The sequence below is a fragment of the Carcharhinus amblyrhynchos genome, chromosome 6 (genome assembly GCF_965287045.1).
Source record: "Carcharhinus amblyrhynchos chromosome 6, sCarAmb.v2.hapA, whole genome shotgun sequence".
Lineage (NCBI taxonomy): Eukaryota > Metazoa > Chordata > Chondrichthyes > Carcharhiniformes > Carcharhinidae > Carcharhinus > Carcharhinus amblyrhynchos.
In genome coordinates this window covers 44,963,039-44,983,763 of record NC_137329.1, presented here as the reverse complement: position 1 = coordinate 44,983,763, position 20,725 = coordinate 44,963,039, and the positions used below count along the sequence as shown (strand labels likewise).

At 43.2% G+C, this 20,725-nt stretch overlaps 1 protein-coding gene across 4 annotated transcripts in view; it reads left to right on the top strand.

Moving 5' to 3' along the window:
- Positions 1-19,524: 19,524 nt before the first annotated feature.
- The window catches only part of tmem86a (transmembrane protein 86A), a 29,367-nt gene continuing 28,166 nt past the window's right edge, over positions 19,525-20,725 (top strand). For 3 of the 4 annotated variants that reach the window (XR_013886815.1, XR_013886816.1, XM_080190334.1), the window contains exon 1: positions 19,527-19,645. Coding sequence is in view for 1 of the 4 variants with exons in the window: in XM_080190335.1 (XP_080046461.1) it covers positions 19,625-19,645 (21 nt within the window). In the remaining 3 variants the exon portion in view is untranslated. Of the gene's footprint in view, positions 19,646-20,725 lie in introns of all 4 variants that reach the window. The other variant, XM_080190335.1, reaches the window with a different exon arrangement.

Sequence of the window (20,725 nt, the reverse complement as noted above, 5' to 3'; positions counted from 1 at the left end):
TTACAGTAAATGTCCTGATTCAGCAAGCATTGCACAGATTACAGGGAATACCCTGACTCAGCAAGCATTGTGCACATGTTGCAGTGAATACCTTAGCCTAGCAAGCATTACAGTCAATATCCTGACTCAGCAAGCATTGCACTCACATTGCAGTGAATACCCTGACTCAGTAATCATTGCACACACATTACAGTGAATACTCCGACTCAGCAATCTTTGCACACACATTACAATGACCATATTAACTCAGCAAGCATTGCACACACATTGCAGTGAATACCCTGACTCAGCAAGCATTGCACACACATTACAGTAAATAGCCCGACTCAGCAAGTATTGTACACACATTACAGTGAATACTCTGAATCAGCAAGCATTCCACACACACTACTGTGAAAACCCTGACTGAGTAAGCATTGCACTCACATTACAGTGAATACCTTAACTCAGCAAGCATTGCACACACATTATAGTCAATACCCTGACTTAGTGCGCATTGCACACACATTGTAGTGAGTATCCTGACTCAGCAAGCATTGCACACACATTAAAGCTAATACCTTGACTCAGCAGGCATTGCACACACATTGCAGTGAATACCCTGTCTCAGCAAGCATTGCATGCATATTACAAGGATAACCGTGGATCAGCAGGAATTGCACGCACAAATTGTGCATACGTTATACAAAACACTCTGACTCAGCAAATACTGCAAACACATTACAGGGATACACTGACATAGCGAGCAGTGCCCGTACACTACAGGGATAACCCTGGCTTATGAGGCATTATACGCACATTACAGGGATAGTCCTACATGGGCAACTGTTATGCATACATATCACAGGGAAAACCCTGACTCAACATCTGTTGCACACACTTTACAGGGAATGCCCTGACTCAGCAAACATTTCACATATATTACAGTAATAATGCCTACTTGGCAAGCTGCATTGCTGCTGTAGCAGCCTAGTTGTTTCTACTGACTAGAATGTTAGCTTTAATCTGAACTAATGCTGTTCTGCTGTTTTTTTTCCCTAGAATTTTGCAGAGTGGGGCTTCATATGCATGATTGGCAGATATGGTCATGTGGAAAAGGCAAGAAAGGATTGTGAAAACTTGGGATAATGACTTAGGGCTGTGGAGTTCTGATTCTTTGAGAATTTTGTTTCTCAATCTGTCTGGTTGTGCCTCATTCTTTCTTGGAGATACCGACTGGAATTCCTTTGTATCCTTTACACTTCTGAAGAATGGAATGTTTTTATTTGTTTGAAAAGTGTTAAATAAATAAAACTTGTGTACAGCTAGAGTACTGTTCTGCAAGCACCAGTCCCTCTCTTGTACCTCTCAAGTGGAATGCCACACTTTTGTCACTTCCACACACTTGACGAAGGAACACCATTTCCGAAAGCTTGTGAGATTACTATCAGATAATCTGGTTGGACTCTAACCTGGTGTTGTGAGACTTCTTACTGTGTTTACCCCAGTCCAATGCTGGCATCTCTACATCATGATGCTGAGAGAAACAGTAGTGTTTTCCTCCTAATGTTAACCTCTCTAATGTTCGGCTGTTTTGAGGATTTATTCTTCTCTGAAAATTGCTGCCTGGTTTTCTGTCCAGAAGTGTTAAAAGGCTGAAAATCCAGCATCACATTAGCATACGTGTTTTTTTTGTGCTAATTTGTGTATGAGTATGGGATATTGCTTTAAATTGGAACAACACAGATAGCTAACTGTTAAGAAATACACTGTGTCATGTTTAAATCTTGTAATTGGTAAAAGTTATGCTAATTCTTATTGCTATATTCTAACTGTGTATAAATAAACTTTGTTTGTTAAAAGCTTCCTAGTGGGTCACTTGAATCTGTATAGGGCATTGGTGAGGCCGCAGCTGGAGTACTGTGTGCAGTTTTGGGCGCCGCACCTGCGCAAAGATATTTTGGCCTTGGAGGGAGTGCAGAGGAGGTTTACTAGGCTGATACCGGAGTTGAGGGGGTTGAGCTATGAGGAGAGGCTGAATAAACTAGGCTTGTACTCGTTGGAGTTTAGAAGAATGAGGGGAGATCTCATTGAGACATATAAGATGATGAATGGGATGGATAGGATAGAGGTGGAGAGACTCTTCCCGCTCAAAAAAGACAGTAGGACTAGGGGGCACAGCCTCAAGATAAAGGGGGGGCGTTTTAGAACAGAGTTGAGGAGGAACTTCTTCACTCAAAGGGTGGTGAATCTCTGGAATTCTCTACCCGTTGAAGTGGTGAAGGCTGCCTCGCTAAATATTTTCAAGAAGCGGGTTGATGGGTTTTTGATAAGAGAGGAGATTAAGGGTTATGGGGAGAGGGCCGGAAAGTGGAACTGAGCCACGACAGATCAGCCATGATCTTATTGAATGGCGGGGCAGGCTCGAAGGGCCAGATGGCCTACTCCTGCTCCTATTTCTTATGTTCTTAATCATACCTAGAGAAAAACATGTTATGTTCACCCATGCCAAAGTTAAACCCTGACTTGGCAAACACTACATATATATTACAGGGACAACCCTGTCTCAGCCAGCATTACATGCACATTACAGGATTTCATTATTTAAGGCTGAGATAGACAGATTTTTGATCAATAAGACAATCAATTATTATGGGGAAAGGATAAGGAAATAGTGGTGAGGAACGTTGGATCTGTCATGATCCTGCTGAATGGTAGAGCATGCTCAAAGGGCTGAACAGCCTACTCCTGTTCCTATTTCTTATGGTCTTACTCTGTTAATAGTGCTAAATGAACATAAGTTTTTGTTGAGACAGGAAGTAAGCTCCTCAGTACCGAATACCCAGTCTCTGGCTTGCTGTTGTACTCCTGCCATTTATAGAGTGTACTGCCATCAGTAAGAATTAGGGGTAGCGAGTGGGGAGCTCGCCAGTGGCTGGAGCCTTAATTAGTACAATTGGTACATTTTCTAGTTAATGGTGACTCCAAAGATCTTCCTGGTGAGGAATGTGGTGATAGTAATGTTATTGACTGTCACGTGGATATGGGTAAGATAACCCTCGTTGGAGATAATCATCATCTGGAATTTGTAAGTCACAAATGTTATGAGCTATTATTTGTTAAATCGAGGATATCGCTGTAAGATGTGTACATTGTATTTTGTATAGGCCTTACTGCATGTAGGTATGAATATTTTGAATATCTGAGGTGTTCTGAGCGGTGCTGAACATGGCTATCACCAGTGAATAGCCATCTTCTCCTTATGGTGGAGAGAAGGTCATTGATGAAGCAGCCAGAAATAGTTGCTCCCAGAAAGCTATCCTGAGGAACTCATGCAACAGTGCGCTGGAGCAGAAATAATTGACTTCTGACAACCACAACCATCATTCATTGTACCAATTAAGGCTCCAGCCACTGGCGAGCTCCCCACTCGCTACCCCTAATTCTTACTGATGTCAGTTTTTAACCAGGGCCACATTTGGTCAAATGCTAATGTCAAGGGTTCTTACCTCACCTCTAGAATTAAGCTCTTATGTTCATATTTGGAACAAGGCTGTAACAAAATCTGCAGTCCAGCACTGTTGCAGAACAAAATCTGAACATCAGAGAGTGGATTATTGGTCAGTAAGTGTCACAAATGGTGTCCAGGTCTGCTGGCTGAGAGCACTTAATGAGTGAATTGTTACAACACAGGAGGCCATTCAGCCCATCATGTCTGCATTGACTTTCCATAGGAGCAATATACTTAGTATCACTATCCCACCTTCTCCTTGTAGCCTTGCTTTCTTTTCAGCTAACAATCCAATTCCTATCTGAATGCTTCATTTGAACCTGCCTCCGTCACATTCTCAGGCAGTGCATTCCAGATCCTAACACATGCTGCATGAAAATGCTTTTCCTCATGCTGTCATTGCTTCATGGACTGCTTCATGAATTAAGGAGTCGCAAATGGAATTGAACATTGTACAATCAACAGTGAACATCCTCACTTCAGACCTTACAATGGTGGGAAGGTAATGGTTGAAACAGCTAAAGCTGCCTGTCCCTATAGAATTCATGTAGCAATGTCCTAAACCTGAAATGGTTGGTCTTCAACAATCAAAATCATCTTTCAGGCTGATAGGTACGAAGCCAGCCAATGGAGCATATTCCCACTTATTGCCATTGGCTTTAATTTTACAAAGATTCCTTGATGTTACACTTGGTCAAATGCTGCTTTGATGTCAAAGGCAGTCATCAGTCATCTCTGGAATTCATCTCTTTTGTTCTTTTTAGAACAAGGCTGTGATGAATTGTAGAGTAGAAGAGTCCTGGTGGTATCCAAACTGAGCATCAATAAGCAAGTTTTTGATGCATAAGTATAATTCAATAGCCTGTCAACAACACCTTCCATTATTTTGCTGATGTTGAGAACAGACTAATGGGGCAGTAAATAATGGGTTGGACTTGGCCTGCTTTTCGTGGACGGAACATATCTAGACAAACTGCCGATTTGTTGAGTAGATACCAGCATTGTAGCTGTACAGTATATCCTTTCTCAAGGAAGGAAACCAAAACTGTACACAGTACTCGAGATATGACCTCACCAGCACCTTATACAGCTGCACCATAACCTCCCTGTTTTTAAACTCCATCTCTAGTAATGAAGGACAAAATTCTATTTGCCTTCTCAATTACATGCTGTGCCTGTAAACCAACTTTTTGCAATTCATGCACAAGGACATCCAGGTCCTTCTGCACAGCAGCATGCTGCAACTTTTTACTATTTAAATAATAGTCCATTTTGCTGTTATTCCTACCAAACTGGATGACCTCACATTTACCAACAATACACTCCATCTGCCAGACCCTTGCCCACTCACTTAAAATATTTATATCTCTTTGCAGAGTTTCAGTGTCCTCTGCACATTTTGCTCTACCGCTCATCTTAATATCATCTGTGAACATGGACACACTACACTTGGTTCCCAATCGCAAATCATCAATGTAAATTGTAAACAATTGTGGTCCTAACACTGATCCCTGAAGCATACCACGAGTCACTAATTGTCAGCTAGAAAAACATCTATTTATCTCCACTCTTTGCTTTCTGTTAGTTAACCAATCCTCTATCCATGCTAATACATTACCAGTAACACCATGCACCTTTATCTTATGCAGGAGTCTTTGATGCGGCATCTTGTCGAATGTCTTCTGGAAATCCAGATACACCACATCCACCACATCCCCATTGTCCACCACGCTCATAATGTTCTCAAAGAATTCCAGTAAATTTGTTAAACATGACCTGCGCTTCATGAACTCATGCTGCGTTTTCCCAATGGGAATGATTTGATGATAATGGCAGAGTGAGGGATGTGCTAAACCATGAGGTTATGCATTGTGCTTAAAAGAAATTCTGCTTCTGATGGCCTCCCCAGTGCATCATGGATGTCCGGTTGTGAACAGACAGGCCTCTTCTGAATCAAACTCATTTAGCACAGTGGTAGTGCCACAAAACATGGTGGAAGGTGTTCTCAATGTGCAGATGTGGTTTCCTTTCCACAAGATTGCGCAATGGTCACTTTCACCAATGCTTTCATGGATGGATGGACCTGTGACAGATAGATTGGTGATAATAAGGTCAAGTGGGTATTTTCCTTGTGTTGGTTCCACTATCACATGCGACAGGTGCAGACTGACAACTCTGTCTTTCACAACTCCACCAGCTTGTTTGGTAGTGGTGCTACTGAGCCACATTTGGGCACAGGCTTAAATGTTCTGCACCCAGAATACATCCTGTGTCCTTGCTACCCCCAGTGCTTCTCCCAATTGTTGTTTAACATGGAGTGGTTCTGATTCATCAGCTGAATGAGGGTGGTAACTGATAATCTGCAAGAGATTTTCTGGATTCTGTTTGAGTGTGACACCAAGGGATCTCTTAAGATGCAGATTCAATGCTGAGGTGTCCCAGGGTCAGTCCACATGTACCATTGTTTTGCACCCTCCGGTAGGTATTTCCTATCAGAGGAAACTCAGAGATGGCGATGGAGGAGTTTGCGATGTTGGTTGAAAGACATAATTCGGTGTGTATGAGTACATCAGGATGTAATTTAGGACACTCCCCTAATATTGGCATATCCCAAGATGTTGTGAGGAGAATGTTGCTTGGTTGACTGTGCTTTGTGACATGCTCAAATCCAATATCTAGTCAATGCCAGGTGGTCCATCCTGTTTATTCTTATTATAGTTTCTCATAGAAGTTTGATGCAACTGACTGGTTTACTAGGTCATTTCAGAGAACAGTTAATAGTAAGCTGCATTGTTGTGGGTGCTGAGCGACATGTAGGCCAGACCGGGTCAGGATAGCAGATTTCTTTACCTATGGGTATAATATAGACTGAACAGCGCTTGAATTGATAATATAACTGATTAATTTTCAATTGTATATTATGACCATTTATACATGTTATGCTGTGAGAATGTACATAAGACATAATGAGATTAAGTCAAATCGGCCACTGTTGAATTTGTTAGTTTGATCTTGTGGGAAAACAAGGGTTAAGTGAGTGACAAACATACTGGAGAGTTCAACTGTGCAGGCAAGCACTTAAACAGGAAAGCATTCCCAAAAGCAGATGACAGGTATTAAAATGTCTTAGAGGCCTTTCATTATAAGTTGTCAGGAATCATGCCAATGGTACCAATACCCATGGTTATGAAAACACCCATAGATAGGACCTCATTAAGGATATCTTGAAACATCTTCTGATTTCGTGGGGTCATCATTGTGGTGAAGGGAATGAGAAGCCTTGAAACAGTGTGAAGATGCACCTGTGTGATCCTTATCAAACACTGGGAATGTTTGGGGGCCTGGCAACACTCAGAAAGGGCATTGTGAAACAGCATAGGGACTCTGTCCGTGAGTGATGATATTGCTTTTGGCCACTCATAAAGATGACCATGCAGGGAGTAACCAATCACTCACTAACACAAGTTTTGAACACCAACCATGTGAAATATCTGATGGCAGATGTCACAGCTTCCACAGCAGCGCCAGTAACAAAGGTCTGAGTACTGCAATGCAAGCTCAGGCTGCTGTCCTCATGGCCCTGGATACCACTGCTCAAAAGAGCTTCCAGGGCCTCCAAGCAGTCCTTCATCCTGCTCCCCAAAAGATCAGTTGGATTGCTGATTGGCCACTCTGGGAGAGTTGCTGTGGCTCCATGGAGTACAAACCTGCTTTCCTTTTCCAGGATGGCAGCACTCCTGTTCCCATTCCTGCCTGTGTCCTTGCAAGCCAACCCAGAATTTTGCAGCCCAGCCTCAGATAATGCATAATGTAATGGTTGAATTTATAGAATTGGGTTGGAAGATGCATTTCCTGATAGGTTTTGTTTTTGTCTTGCTGGGAAGAGGATGATGTAATGGGCATTGATAAAGAAAAGTTAAGAACTGTGGGACTGTTGGTGCCTGGAGAGGTGTGTTGGAGGTTACTGGCAACTCTTTAGTTATTTCACTGCAGAGAGCTGGAGCAGAAAGTCACTGTCCATGTTGGAGCCTTACTTCCACTTCTTGTTTCTCCTTCTCCTCATGCTCCTCATCAAACGAAGGAGATAGTCATCGACTTCAGGAAGCATAGTGGAGGACATGTCCTGTCTACATCAGCAGGGATGAACTGGAAATGATCAAGAATTTCAAACTTCTATGTGTCCAGATCACCAACAACCAGTCCTGGTCTCTCCACACCAGTTAAGAAAGCTCACCAACACCTCTACTTTCTCAGCAGGCTAAGGAAATTCAGCACGTCCACAACAACTCTCACCGACTTTAGAGCTGCACCATAGAAAGCATCCTTTCTGGATATATCACAGCTTGGTATGGCTCCTGCTCTGCTCAAGATTGCAAAAAACTACAAAGAGTTGTGAACAAAGCCTAGTCCATTACACAAGCGAGCCTCCCATCCATTAACTCTGTCTACACTTACCAGTTATGTACCAACCGACTCAAGAACAGTTTCCCTGCTGCTATTAGACCTTTGAATGGACCTACCAGTATTAAGTTGATCTTTCTCTGTGACCTAGTTATGACTGTAACACTACATTCTACACCCTCTCCTTTCCTTCTCTATGAATGGTATGCTTTGTCTGCATAGCATGCAAGGAACAATGTTTTTCACTGTATACTAATACATGTGACAATAATTAATCAAATCAAATCAGATCAAATCATCCTCAGCTTCTCATCTGATAGTTGGTATTGAGGGCTGTTCCATCAGAATGACAAGATTTTGCAACATATTACCACAAATCGTGATGCCTGAGTACTGCAGAACTCCTCCAAAGTAGTTTAAGCACTGGTTGTGTTGTTTGAGAACACCAGTGGTGTGCTCTATAATGTTTCTTGTGGCACCATGGGCTCTCATTGTATGTCTGTTGTGGATGGGGTGATTCAAACATAGGTGGTACAGCCCATAGTTGCAGAATGAAGAAATCCTGACTAGTACCAAGAATACAGACCTTCATATGCATGACGTGCTGTCTGTAGTTGTACATTGAGGAATATGGTAGAGTTGATCAGACTCACACAGGCAATCTGCATGCAGATAATAGTACACTGTACCATGGGGAAGCCTGTAATCTGAGCAAACATTTGCGCTCACTCTGCCTACTTGCCTCTAGTGAGAGAAGATGAGATGAGCTTTCTCTTTCTATGTATAGACTGCTCCAATAACCTTTCTTATGCTGGAATGCACTGCAATCTGCAAGTTGTTGCTTGTTTCTCCATTGGTAGCCTGAACGGAATGCACAAGAGTGATTAGTTTATTTTTGTTTGCATTATATATTGACTAAAATTATAAAATTGGAGTGGAACATACATTTTTTTGGCAATTTTTGTTTTTGTGTTGTATTTTTGATTCATTTTGAGCCATGGTCCCCTGACAATATGATTCACAACTTGTTTTAAGGTTGCAGTCACGGCTGCAGCAGTTGGTGGGTTTTATTTATGAAGGGTTTTGTGAAGACATCTCAACCACTAATTGTTATTCACGGTAAGGGAATTGCTCCTTAAAGACCTGTGGATTTGGCTTTCTGTTCCTCAGTCTTCTATCAGCTCTTCATGTTCTGCATGGCCTCCCTTCATTCTCCTCATCATGTTCAATTCCTAAAGAATCCAGGCCACCGATATCTGAAAGTAACTTGTTTCAGCATGAGATTTTAAATGATCAGAAGTGTAATTCAGTGCTAACCAGATCATTTCCTTTAGAATATTTAAAATTTAGACAGGCATAAGAAAACACCCAAAAATGCATACAAAGACTCCAGCAAGGAGAAAAAATAATCTATAAATAGTTCATGATACCCTTAAATAATGCTGGTGGAGATCCTTCATGCCTTTTTAGCTGTTTGAATATAAGACAGCATGTTGGCTTCAATGTGGTGATTAAAAATGGCGGTGCTGGCATAAATCATCATTGCACATTGACTGACATCCTAATCTATGCACGTTGCTGGCGGCCATTAGCTGCACATGCAAACCTCTTTACCAAGGTGACATCTGGTGCATGTGTCCACACCCAGATTTTGTGTATTATTGCGACTAGAAAGAAACAGGTACCACAGAGACCAATTTCTCCCCCTTTGTCTCAAGTGAAAGCAGTTTTTACTTTGAATTTTGATTGCGGTTGAGAGCTTATCATGCCAAACTAAGGTTTCAGCTGTTCAATTGGAATGGTTCCACACAGATCAGCACGTGACTGTCACCAGACACTTGGCTGATATTGTCAGCTGGAATATAGGGACTTGTTTCCTGAGTCAATAGCATTTTGAACAGCTGTGCTTTTTGTTTTAGCTGACAAAGCATTATAAATAACACCACCATCCTTTCCCCCTCCTCCCTAACCCCTGATTTAGTCCAACTTATTGAAATAAATGTTGAGCATTCACATTTCACTTACATGGGTAAACTGAAGAGGGCTGGAGATCAACAAAATGATCTTTTTTAACTTTTGATTTAAAAAGGGTATTGTTTAAGCTCCAGTTGACTTACTCTCATTCTTATGCTCATAATTTAGAGGAAGGAAGATTTATTTTAGAAACCAGAGTTGTTTCAGATTGATGACCTTTCCTGAGTTCAGAGGATGGGTCAACAACCTGCCAAATCCACTGACTCTTCCAAATGTTTTCTGATTTTAATTTCCGATTTCCAGCATTCACAGTATTTTGCTTTTGTAAAACAATTTTTTTAGTTTTTCTTTACAATAAGGAATTTCTCCAAATCCTATGGATGGTGATTGCTGCAAGATAGAATGATATATGAGGAACAGAATGAAGCCTCTCATTCCTCTCAGAGAGTGTTCTCCAGAAGAAATTTGTAGAAGAGGAGAAAAGGTTGTGTGGAAAGAGCCACTGGAATTTTACCACCCCACTCACCACGGGGAATTGGAGCGGGCGAGGGGCAGACAATAGAACATAGAACATAGAACATAGAACACTACAGCACAAACAGGCCCTTCGGCCCACAAGTTGCGCCGATCACATGGGAAGGTCTGTTGACCTAGGGCAGGATTTTACAGTTTCAGGACGAGTGAGACCGTAAAATCCGACCCAGCATCCACATAGATCAGTTGGGCCAAATATCTTGTTTCTTGCTGCAGATGATATAAAGCCTACAATGAAGATTGTTATATGTCGGTGCTGGCCAAAAGCTTTTGTATATTCAGATACATTGCCAACTTTATGCCTGTAGAGCTAAGATTGTCAATTGGTTTGATGCTCGAATGGGTCAAAAATGGCTTTGTGCATCAGAAAACATTGTTTATAAACACATGCTCTGAGCAGCAACAATTTGTGTTTATATAGTACCTTTAACATGGGGAAGCATTCCAAGAAACTTGGTGACGAGGGACAGATAGAGAGATAGATGGATAGAGAGATAAATGGAGGAATAGAGAGATAAAGAGTTCCACTATCATATGCCTTAATTGCCCTAATTATCTGTGATCACCTTAAAAGTGATTCTTCTATTATCTTGCAATCATTGCAATATAAGTAATCGGAAATTATTAACCAAGTGTGTGAGCATCATGCGGTACGTTGGTAGAACTACAGTGATCGTAGATTGCTGTTGAGGTGTCCTAAAGCTGTAGACCAATTACAAGATTGAAATTTCATCCTAAACTGTGACATTGGAACTCACCTATCTGTCAAGGTAAAATGCACCCTCCATCAATCAAGGCATCAGGAAGAGGTTGTAAGGACAAGTGATTCTTCTAGGCTACAATCATTCTGACCATAGATTGCCTGAATATAGATCAGAGCTTTATTGGAACCATTCAGCCTGCTGTCACATGGCTATTAGCTGTTCCGAGCTCATGCTAATCACTAGTGTATTGCAAGTAGTGGATGCAGATGCCACTGCTTCCTATGGCACTGATAATGCACAAACAGCAATATAACCCCCCCACACAAAGCACAGGAGCGAACTTCAGATCTGAACCTTCTACACATGAAGTGTCATAGAATCATAGAACATTACAGTGCAGAAAGAGGCCCTTTGGCCCATTGAGTCTGCACTGACCACAGTTCCACCCAGGCCCTATCCCCATATCCGTACATATTTTACCTGCTAATCCCTCTAACCTAAGCGTCTTAGGACACTAAGGGGCAATTTTAGCATGGCCAATCAACCTAACTTGCACATCTTTGGACTTTGTTGAAACAACATAGTCCAGTGCAGGTCCTGCAAGAACTTTGCTTTCACTGAAATGAGTGACACCTTGCTGCTCTCGTGCCAGCCTTAAAACCTTCTGATACTGTTGTAGCAGCATGTCTAACTAATTGGTTAGGATCATGCATAAATTGAGTTTTAGGTGTGAAGCAGCCACAACAACTAGAGGTAGCAGTAGATGTAAGACATAATAACATAACATAAGAACATAAGAACATAAGAAATAGGAGCAGGAGTAGGCCATCTAGCCTTTCGAGCCTGCCCCGCCATTCAATAAGATCATGGCTGATCTGTCGTGGCTCAGTTCCACATTCCCGCCTTCTCCCCATAACCCTTAATCCCCTCGCTTATCAAAAACCCATCAACCCGCAGCTTAAAAATATTTAGTGAGGCAGCCTCCACCACTTCAACGGGCAGAGAATTCCAGAGATTCACCACCCTTTGAGTGAAGAAGTTCCTCCTCAACTCCGTTCTAAACCGCCCCCCCTTTATCTTGAGGCTGTGCTCTCTAGTCCTACTGTCCTTTCTGAGCGGGAAGAGTCTCTCCACCTCTATCCTATCCATCCCATTCATCATCTTATATGTCTCAATGAGATCTCCCCTCATTCTTCTAAACTCTAACGAGTACAAGCCTAGTTTATTCAGCCTCTCCTCATAGCTCAACCCCCTCAATTCCGGTATCAGCCTAGTAAATCCTTGCCAAAGTATCCTTGCGTCAGTGCGGCGACCAAAACTGCACACAGTACTCCAGCTGCGGCCTCACCAATGCCCTACACAGCTGCAGCAAGACCTCCCTACTTTTATATTCAATCCCCCTCGCTATGAAGGCCAGCATCCCATTAGCCTTCCTGTCCACCTGCTGCGCCTGCAGGCTGGGTTTTTGCAACTCATGCACAAGGACCCTGAGGTCCCTCTGCACCGTTGCCTGCTGCAGTTTTTCGCCACATAAGTAATAGTCCTCCCTACCATTATTCCTACCAAAATCATGATAAAATCATGACTAATTTCACTTGTACCCTCAATTCTGTTTTCCTGTTTTACCCTATAACCTTTCACTCACTTGTCAATCAAGAATCTAATTCAGCCTTAAAAATCAATAACTTTTGATATCCTTACTCAACAACAATCTACAGACCTTTTTTTAATTTAAATTGAGCCCAGCATCCACAGGTTTTTAGAGGAGAGTTACAGATGTTCACTGTCTCTGAATAAATGCTTCCTGATTTCACCACTGAATAACTTACCTCTAATTAATTGTAAGACTATGTCCCATTGTTCTGGATTCTCCTACCAGAGGAATTTGCTTCTAGTACCCATTACAGTGGTGAGCACTGCTGCCTCGGTGTCAGAGACCCAGTTCAATTCCCAGCTAAGGTCACACACTGTGCAGAGTCTGCACATTCTCCCTTTGTCTGTGTGGGTTTCTTTTGGGTGCACCAGTTTCCTCCCACAAAAAAATGTCCAGTTCGTTGCATTGGCCATGCTAAATTCTCCCACAGTGTGCCCAAATAGGTGCCCAAGTGTGGTGATTAGGGGACCTTAACAGTGACTTCATTGCGGTGTTAATATAAGCCTACTTGTGACGCTATTAAATCAACTTTAGACTTAAACATCTCAATTTGAGCACCCCTCAACTTTCTAAACACAAGGGAATCCAAGCCTCATCTATGCAACCTGTCATTCTTTAGCAGTTTAAGCTCTAGAATTAGTCTAGTGAATCTGCATTGCACCCTCTCCAAGGCCAATATATTCTTCTTTCGGAGCACTGCCGAGAACAGAACACAGCCCAGTTGGGGTCCGAACAAGACTGTAAAACTCAAGCATAGATTCTTCGTCTTCGTACACAAGTCCCGTTGAAAAGCCAACATTTCGTTAGCTGAATAATTTTTGGTCCTGTCACATCTCTTGGCTTTGCCACAGTTTCTAGTCCCTTGCTATTTAAACTATTCCTTGTCATTCTTGACCCCAAAGTGGAGAAGCATGCAATTCCTCACACTGAACTCCATCTGTCAGTTTTTCAGGCTCACAAAACATATGTCAGTGTCCTTTTGCAACTGCCTGATTCCCTCCACATAATCCACTGTCCCTCCTAACTTGGTGCCATCTGTACACAAACATGCAGCTCCATTAATAAATGTGGCGAAAAGCTAATGACCCAGTACCAATGCCTGGACTGTCCCAGAGCCATCAATAAACATTCATCCGAAAACTGCTAAGAGCAATTTGGGGCGAGAGGATTCCTGCAGCAGAGTTTCTTTCATTTTCAGGTGCCTGTAACAAGTATTTATTTTATATAAAAAGTCTCTCAGAGCCCCACCAACTCATATTACTACTGCTGCTGCTAACATAGTACCAATCAAATGCTCATCCCACATCCTCTTTCCTGCCACCTGAACCCCACACACCTGACCTCTCATCCAGCTACTTACCTCAAAACTCCCTACTCCTTTAGATTGTTCCAGGCACAGCAACTTTGCTGTTGACACAAAGATGAGTGGAAAAGCAAATTGTGCGGAGGGTGTAGAAAGTCTGCAGAGGGATCTGGATAGGCTGAGCGAGTGGGCGAGGAACTGGCAGATGGAGTACAATGTTAGCAATTGTGAGGTTATCCACTTTGGCAGAAATAATAGTAGGAGGGATTACAGCTGCAGCATGTTACGGTGCAGAGGGACCTGGGGGTCCTTGTGCACGAGTTGCAGAAACCCAGTCTGCAGGTGCAGCAGGTGATCAAGAAGGCAAATGGAATGCTGGCCTTTATAGCGAGGGGAATAGAATATAAAAGTAGAGAGGTCTTGCTGCAACTGTACAGGGCACTGGTGAGGCCGCAGCTGGAGTACTGTGTGCAGATTTGGTCGCCGCACTTGCACAAGGAAATTTTGGCCTTGAAGGGAGTGCAGAGGAGGTTCACTAGGCTGATACCGGAGATGAGGGGGTTGGACTATGAAGAGAGACTAAATAGACTGGGTCTGTACTCGTTGGAGTTTAGAAGGATGAGGGGGGATCTTATAGAGATGTATAAGATAATGAAAGGGATGGATAGGGTAGAGGTAGAGAGATTCTTCCCACTTAGAAAGGATAGCAGGACTAGGGGGCACAGCCTCAAGATAAGGGGGGGCAGTTTAGAACGGAGTTGAGGAGGAATTTCTTCACTCAAAGGGTGGTAAATCTCTGGAATTCTCCACCCGTTGAAGTGGTGGAGGCTATCTCGCTAAATATATTTAAGTCACGGGTAGATAGGTTTTTGACAGACAAGGGAATTAAGGGTTATGGGAAGAAAGCGGGAAAGTGGAACTGATCCACTTCAGATCAGCCATGATCTTATTGAATGGCGGGGCAGGCTCAAAGGGCTAGATGGCCTACTCCTGCTCCTATTTCTTATGTTCTTATGTTCTTATGTTCAGTGTCCAGATGTTTCATGAATGTTCCAGGACAACCTGGCATGTTGAAATCTTAGCTGGAGGTCAGCATTGAGAGACAAAGGCAATGCCTCTTTGGTACAGCTGCCAGAGATCATGCTGCTTAACTCCCTGCTCAGTGAGCTGCAACTGGTGTCATTGCACAGACAGTTAGTAGATGAAGGGGAATAGTTTTTCCCTAGGGATTCCTCCTGACATTTCTCTTATGGTGATTAACGTTAGCGACTGTCCTCTCCGAGAGAGAACATTAGGCATGTTACAGGTTAATCAAATGGTTTTCTGAGAGCCAGGTGATGATGAAGAGCTCCTACTGAAAATACAGAATGAATGAAATCCCTAAGTGGAAACTGATTATTTCATACGCTGAGGGCTCCATAAATTATCAATATGCTTCACAAAGTAGCTTTCAATGCCCAAAACTGCAGCTTCTGAATACTGGGAGTGGTGCCCAAAGAAAGCAGTTCTGCCAAATAGCACTCCTGGTGTAGCATTTCATCTTTCTGATCTTTCCAGCAGTGGGCCGCTGCCACACAGGCTTAACATAACAACAGCTTGGATTTATATAACACATTATACAGCACAAGGTGGCACAGTGGTTAGCACTGCTGATTCACAGCACCAAGGACCTGAGTTTGATTCCCAGCTTGGGTCACTGTCTGTGCAGAGTCTACACTTTCTCCCATGTCTGCACGGGTGCTCAGGTTTCCTCCCACAGTCCAAAAGATGTGCTGGTGCATTGGCCATGCTAAGTTCTCCCTCAGTGTATCCGAACAGGTGCTGGAATGTGGCAACTAGGGGATTTTCACAGTAACTTAATTGCAGTTTTAATGTAAGCCTACTTGTGACATTAATAAATAAATTTTAAACATTTATTGGAATAAAATGTCCCATGGCATTCTACAAAAAGCATCGTAAAGCAGAATTTGATGCTGAACCACATAATGAGATATCAGGGCAGATAGTCAAAATCTTTATTCAGGAGTTAGATTTTAAGAGTTTTAAGGAGGAAAGCAAGCTTGAGGTTTAGGAAGGGAATTCCAGAGCCTAGGGCCAAGGCAGCTGATGACCTGGTGGAGCAGCTAAAATCAAGGGTGTTTCAGAAGCCAGGATTCGATGAGTACAAATATATTAGATGATTGTGGAAAATTACAAAAATAGATAGGGGAAAGAGCCATGAAGGAATTTCAAAACAAGGATGAGAATTTTAAAACCGAGATGTTGCTTAACCAGCAGCCAATGTAGATCAGCAGCACAGATGGGTGAACGAAGATTGTAGGTGTTAGGACAAGTGCAGGAGAGCATTGGATGATCTCTATTTCACGTAGGGTAGAACATGGGAACTGAATAGGGGTGATTTGGAATAGTCGAGCCTGGAGGTAAAAATGGCATGGGCGAGAGTTTCATCAGACGATGAGTGGAGGCAGGCCAGATTCAGATGATGTTATGGAGATGGAAATAGGTGGACTTAGTGATGGTATTTAGAAGCTGCTCTAGGGGCTGCTGGTTCAGTTGCCAGGGACAGCAATGGTATTATTAGCTTGGGAGCAGAGTTTTTATCAGAGATCGACAACAATGCCAATATTTAACTGGAAGAAATTTCTGGTCATTCAGAATTGGATGTTGGAGAAGCTGTCTGATAAACTAGTGACAGTGAGGAGACGTGAGAGATGATGGTGAAGCAAAACTGGGAGCAGAAGCATAGCTAGAGGGGCAGCAAGGGGAGTGACTGCTTCCCCTGAGCACAGTCTTCAAAAGTGGTGCCTTTCTAACGAGGTGTTCCTCACGTGCCCCTCAGATCTCTTCCAAGGTGGATGGTCCACCTTGTCTAACGAGGGGCATACATGTGGTGGGTCATGCGTGGGCTGCTCTTGGATGTTTTGAGAGCAGCCTAGTACTTCGCATTGTTTGTGTACGCTTAAAACTGGACCAGCAGATGGGCACCATAACAGCTCAGTGACTATCACTGTTTGCTGTGCAGATACATGGATTTGGGCCAGTATCTGTGGGAGTTTGCGCATTCTCCCTGTGGTTGCGTGGGTTTCCTCCAGGTGCTCTGGTATCCTCCTACACCCCAAAGATGTGCTCTTAGGCTGATTGGTGTAACAAATTGTCCCCAAACTGTTCTCCCCTTAATCTGGTTTCCAATGGGGAAATAAGCATAGACATGGGTCAAGGGTGGAGGAGGAAAAGCACATTGTTAAGATGGTGGCGCGGGCTCGTTGGGCCGAAGGGCCTGTTTCCCGTGCTGTGCTGTTCTTTGTTCTTTTGTAAGTCCTCGATTCGTGTACTGCAACTGCAGGATGCGATATGGATGCAGGAATTTCAGGCAATGAGGAAGGCATGCAATCTCCCAAGATGGCATGCAATCATGAGGATAGTTGCAGAGGCCGCAAAGGACATAAATATGCAGCCACCGTGACCATCAACAATGTATTAAAATTCATGATCGCCAATGATATGTGTTCCATTTATCCTAACTTGTCCACATTGTACCACATTTTTCTGACCTTACCAATAACTACCGCAGTTGCGGAACGATCCTTTAGCCGGCTCAAACACATAAAGTTCTACCTTCGTTCTACAACTGTTGACTACTGAGGTAGATTATAATAAAGTAATAGATGACTTTGCTAGAATGAAGCCTAGACAAACAAGGCTGTTGTAATTGCTTCATACCTTTTTCATATTGCTTCGTTTTGTTTTCATTTCACATTTAAAATGCAAAATAATTAAATAACACATGTTTTTATTATGTTTTGATTTTAAATACAAAATAAAAATGTATAATGAGTTTAAAATTATTTGGTGTTATTTTTATGTGTTCGCTTTAGAACTTGGCTACATTCCTGACTGGGAGTACGTGTGAAAATTAATGATAATGTACAGGAAAACCTTGGGTGTCTGTGCAGGACACTTGGCTTCAAGTCATAAAAATAGGTGAGGTAGGTGTCCTTCCTTTAGTGAGCTGCAGTTGGCAGATCAAGGTTACAGCAGGATCAGCAAACTTACGGCATCTAAGGATCCTTCTCCCCTTTATCCTGTTTCATCAGCCTTAATTGCCTCACAACCGCTTGAAAACAGCTTTATTTTGTGAGGAAAATCTAGATCTAAGTGCCCAGCTTATGTTTGATTTTTTTTAGATAACTCACTCCGATACTTCCTCATACCTGCATTGTTCAGCTCAAAAAATGAATGGTAATCCAATACAATAAAAGTGAAAACCGCAGATACTGGAAATATACTGGATACTAGAAAGAGAATGCTGGGAAAATTCAGCCAGTCTAGCAGCATCTGAAGGGAGAGAAACAGAGTTAAAGTTTTGGGTCTGTGAGACTTTTCTTCTTGAGCAATGGTAATCCTATAGCTTACTCAGATAATTTAGGCTGGAATTCTCTGGCTGTTTATGCCCTGCAGCCACTGCCAGCAAGAATGGAGAATTTGGTGCTCAGCCAAATCTCCATTCACTTGTAGCGGGATGAGACAATCCAGGCTGCGAGCGAGGTTGGATAATTGGCCAGATTAGCACAACAAGAGTTTGCTGATTGAGGTCATAATTGCCTACCCAATCAGAGAGTCTCATGTGCATAGAAAACTGAGAGGGTGCAATCTTCTGCCACTCTGGATTTTGAACACGTACCAGAACTTGATGAATGAAATAGTGCTTGTAAATAAAGGGAATCTCGTGAAGGGACACCGGCCTCTGAGGAACTATTTCAGATAGAAGGTCCAAGGGGTGACAATGGTGGCACAGTGATTAGCACTGCTGCTTCACAGCACCAAGGGCTCAGGTTTGATTCCTGGCTTAGGTCACTGCCTGTGTGGAGTCTTCATGGGTTTCCTCCCACAATCTGAAAGATGCACTGGTTAGGTGCTAAATTCTCTCTGTGCACCCAAACAGGTGCCACAGTGTGGCAACTATGGATTTTTCACAATGATTTCATTGCCATTTTAATGTAATTGTGACACTAATAAATAAACTTTCAGGTTCTTTATGTCACATATGGCTGACAGTAATCTGCCACTCTTACTGCCTGCCAAGGGTGCGTTGTGTTGGAAGGATTTGCAGATTGAAAATCAACTTGTTTGACCCCACCGTGAACACATCTTCCTTGGCCATCAAGTCCAGGGGAAGGCAAGTGGGACCCTGGGCTTCTGGCTCACCATGATGGACCACCTCACCATGATCTCCTAAAAATGCCAGTTATAGATGATCAACTTCTGGTGAAAACAGTTCTGGGTGGGAGTAGTAGCGATGGATAATGTTGGTTCAGAATGTTCCTGATGTTGGAGTCGGGGGGAACGGCTGTTCTTGCACCCCCGGGGTTACCAGCGGTCATACCGCCGTCACGTGGGTCCTCCTGGCCCTGGCCCCGCCCCCGCCCGCCGGTGACGTCACGGGGCACTGTGAGGGCGGGACCAGGGGAGGAGGAATCTGGAGGAAAACATCGGCGAAGCGGCTCCGGGAGTGAGGAGCCGATCCCGATCCCAAAGCCAGAGTCAGGAGCCCAGCCGACAGGAGGATGGTGTCGCCTGTCACCGTGGTGAGTGAGTGACGGATCAGCCAGGATGGATGTTGCTGCTGATTTTTATTTACTTGCGGGCCGAGGGTGAGGGGCTGATCTCCACTCTCTCCCCTCTCCAGCTCCCCCCCCCCCAAAAAAAAACCCTCGGGGGGGTTAATCTCCACAACTTCTCATTGAAGCTTCAGTCTGTCAGGGCCCCCTCTCCAAACAAACATTTGTGTGGCTTCCCTTTCCCTCTGCAGATGCTGTTAGGGGCTCTCACTGGTCTTAGCTCCAATCTCTCTCAATCTCTCTCTCTATCCCCCTCTATCTCTCTCTGTCTATACCCTACCCCCTCCCTATCCTCCCCCTCTCTATTTCTCTATCCCTCTCTATCTCTCTCTCTATCTCTCTAGGCATCTCTGTACGCCCCTCTCTAGGCATCTCTGTACGCCCCTCTCTATATCAATATGATTTTATTATTTAGTTGCTGACTCTCCTTTCTTGTGTGTTGCTGGACCCAGAGTCAGGTTCAGTGACTTGTTTGTGGACCCAGAGTCAGGTTCAATGACAGGTCTCTTGCAGACTGCCTCTGCTGTGGAGCCATGTGAAAGATCCTCCTCCTCTTTCTCTCCTTTACTGGCCCCTGTATTTTTCTCTAGGATTTTCTGGATCATTTTTATTTGGATAAAAGGCTGCCATGTGACAGACATGCGTATGTACCGGTGATTCAAAAGCTGCAATGGAGGAGTTACTAAGGAAACTAGGAGGAATAGAGATAAAAAAGGAAAAAGAGAGAGAAGTCAGTGCAATTGTACATTACTGGTATTTTGACTTTGTGTTCAAAAATAATAATGTATTACTGAACTGCTTACCTCCATCTCTGTATCATAGATTGCCATGCTGTTTTATCAATGATTTGATTTACTATTGTCACATGTATTGGGACAGTGAAAAGTATTGTTTCTTGCATGCTTATACAGACAAAACATACTGTTCATAGAGTACATAGGGGAAAAGGAAAGGAGAGGGTGCAGAATGTAGTATTATAATCATCGGGTCTGGAGGCAGATCAGCTTAATATATAGTAAGTCCATTCAAAAGTCTGGCAGTCGGGAA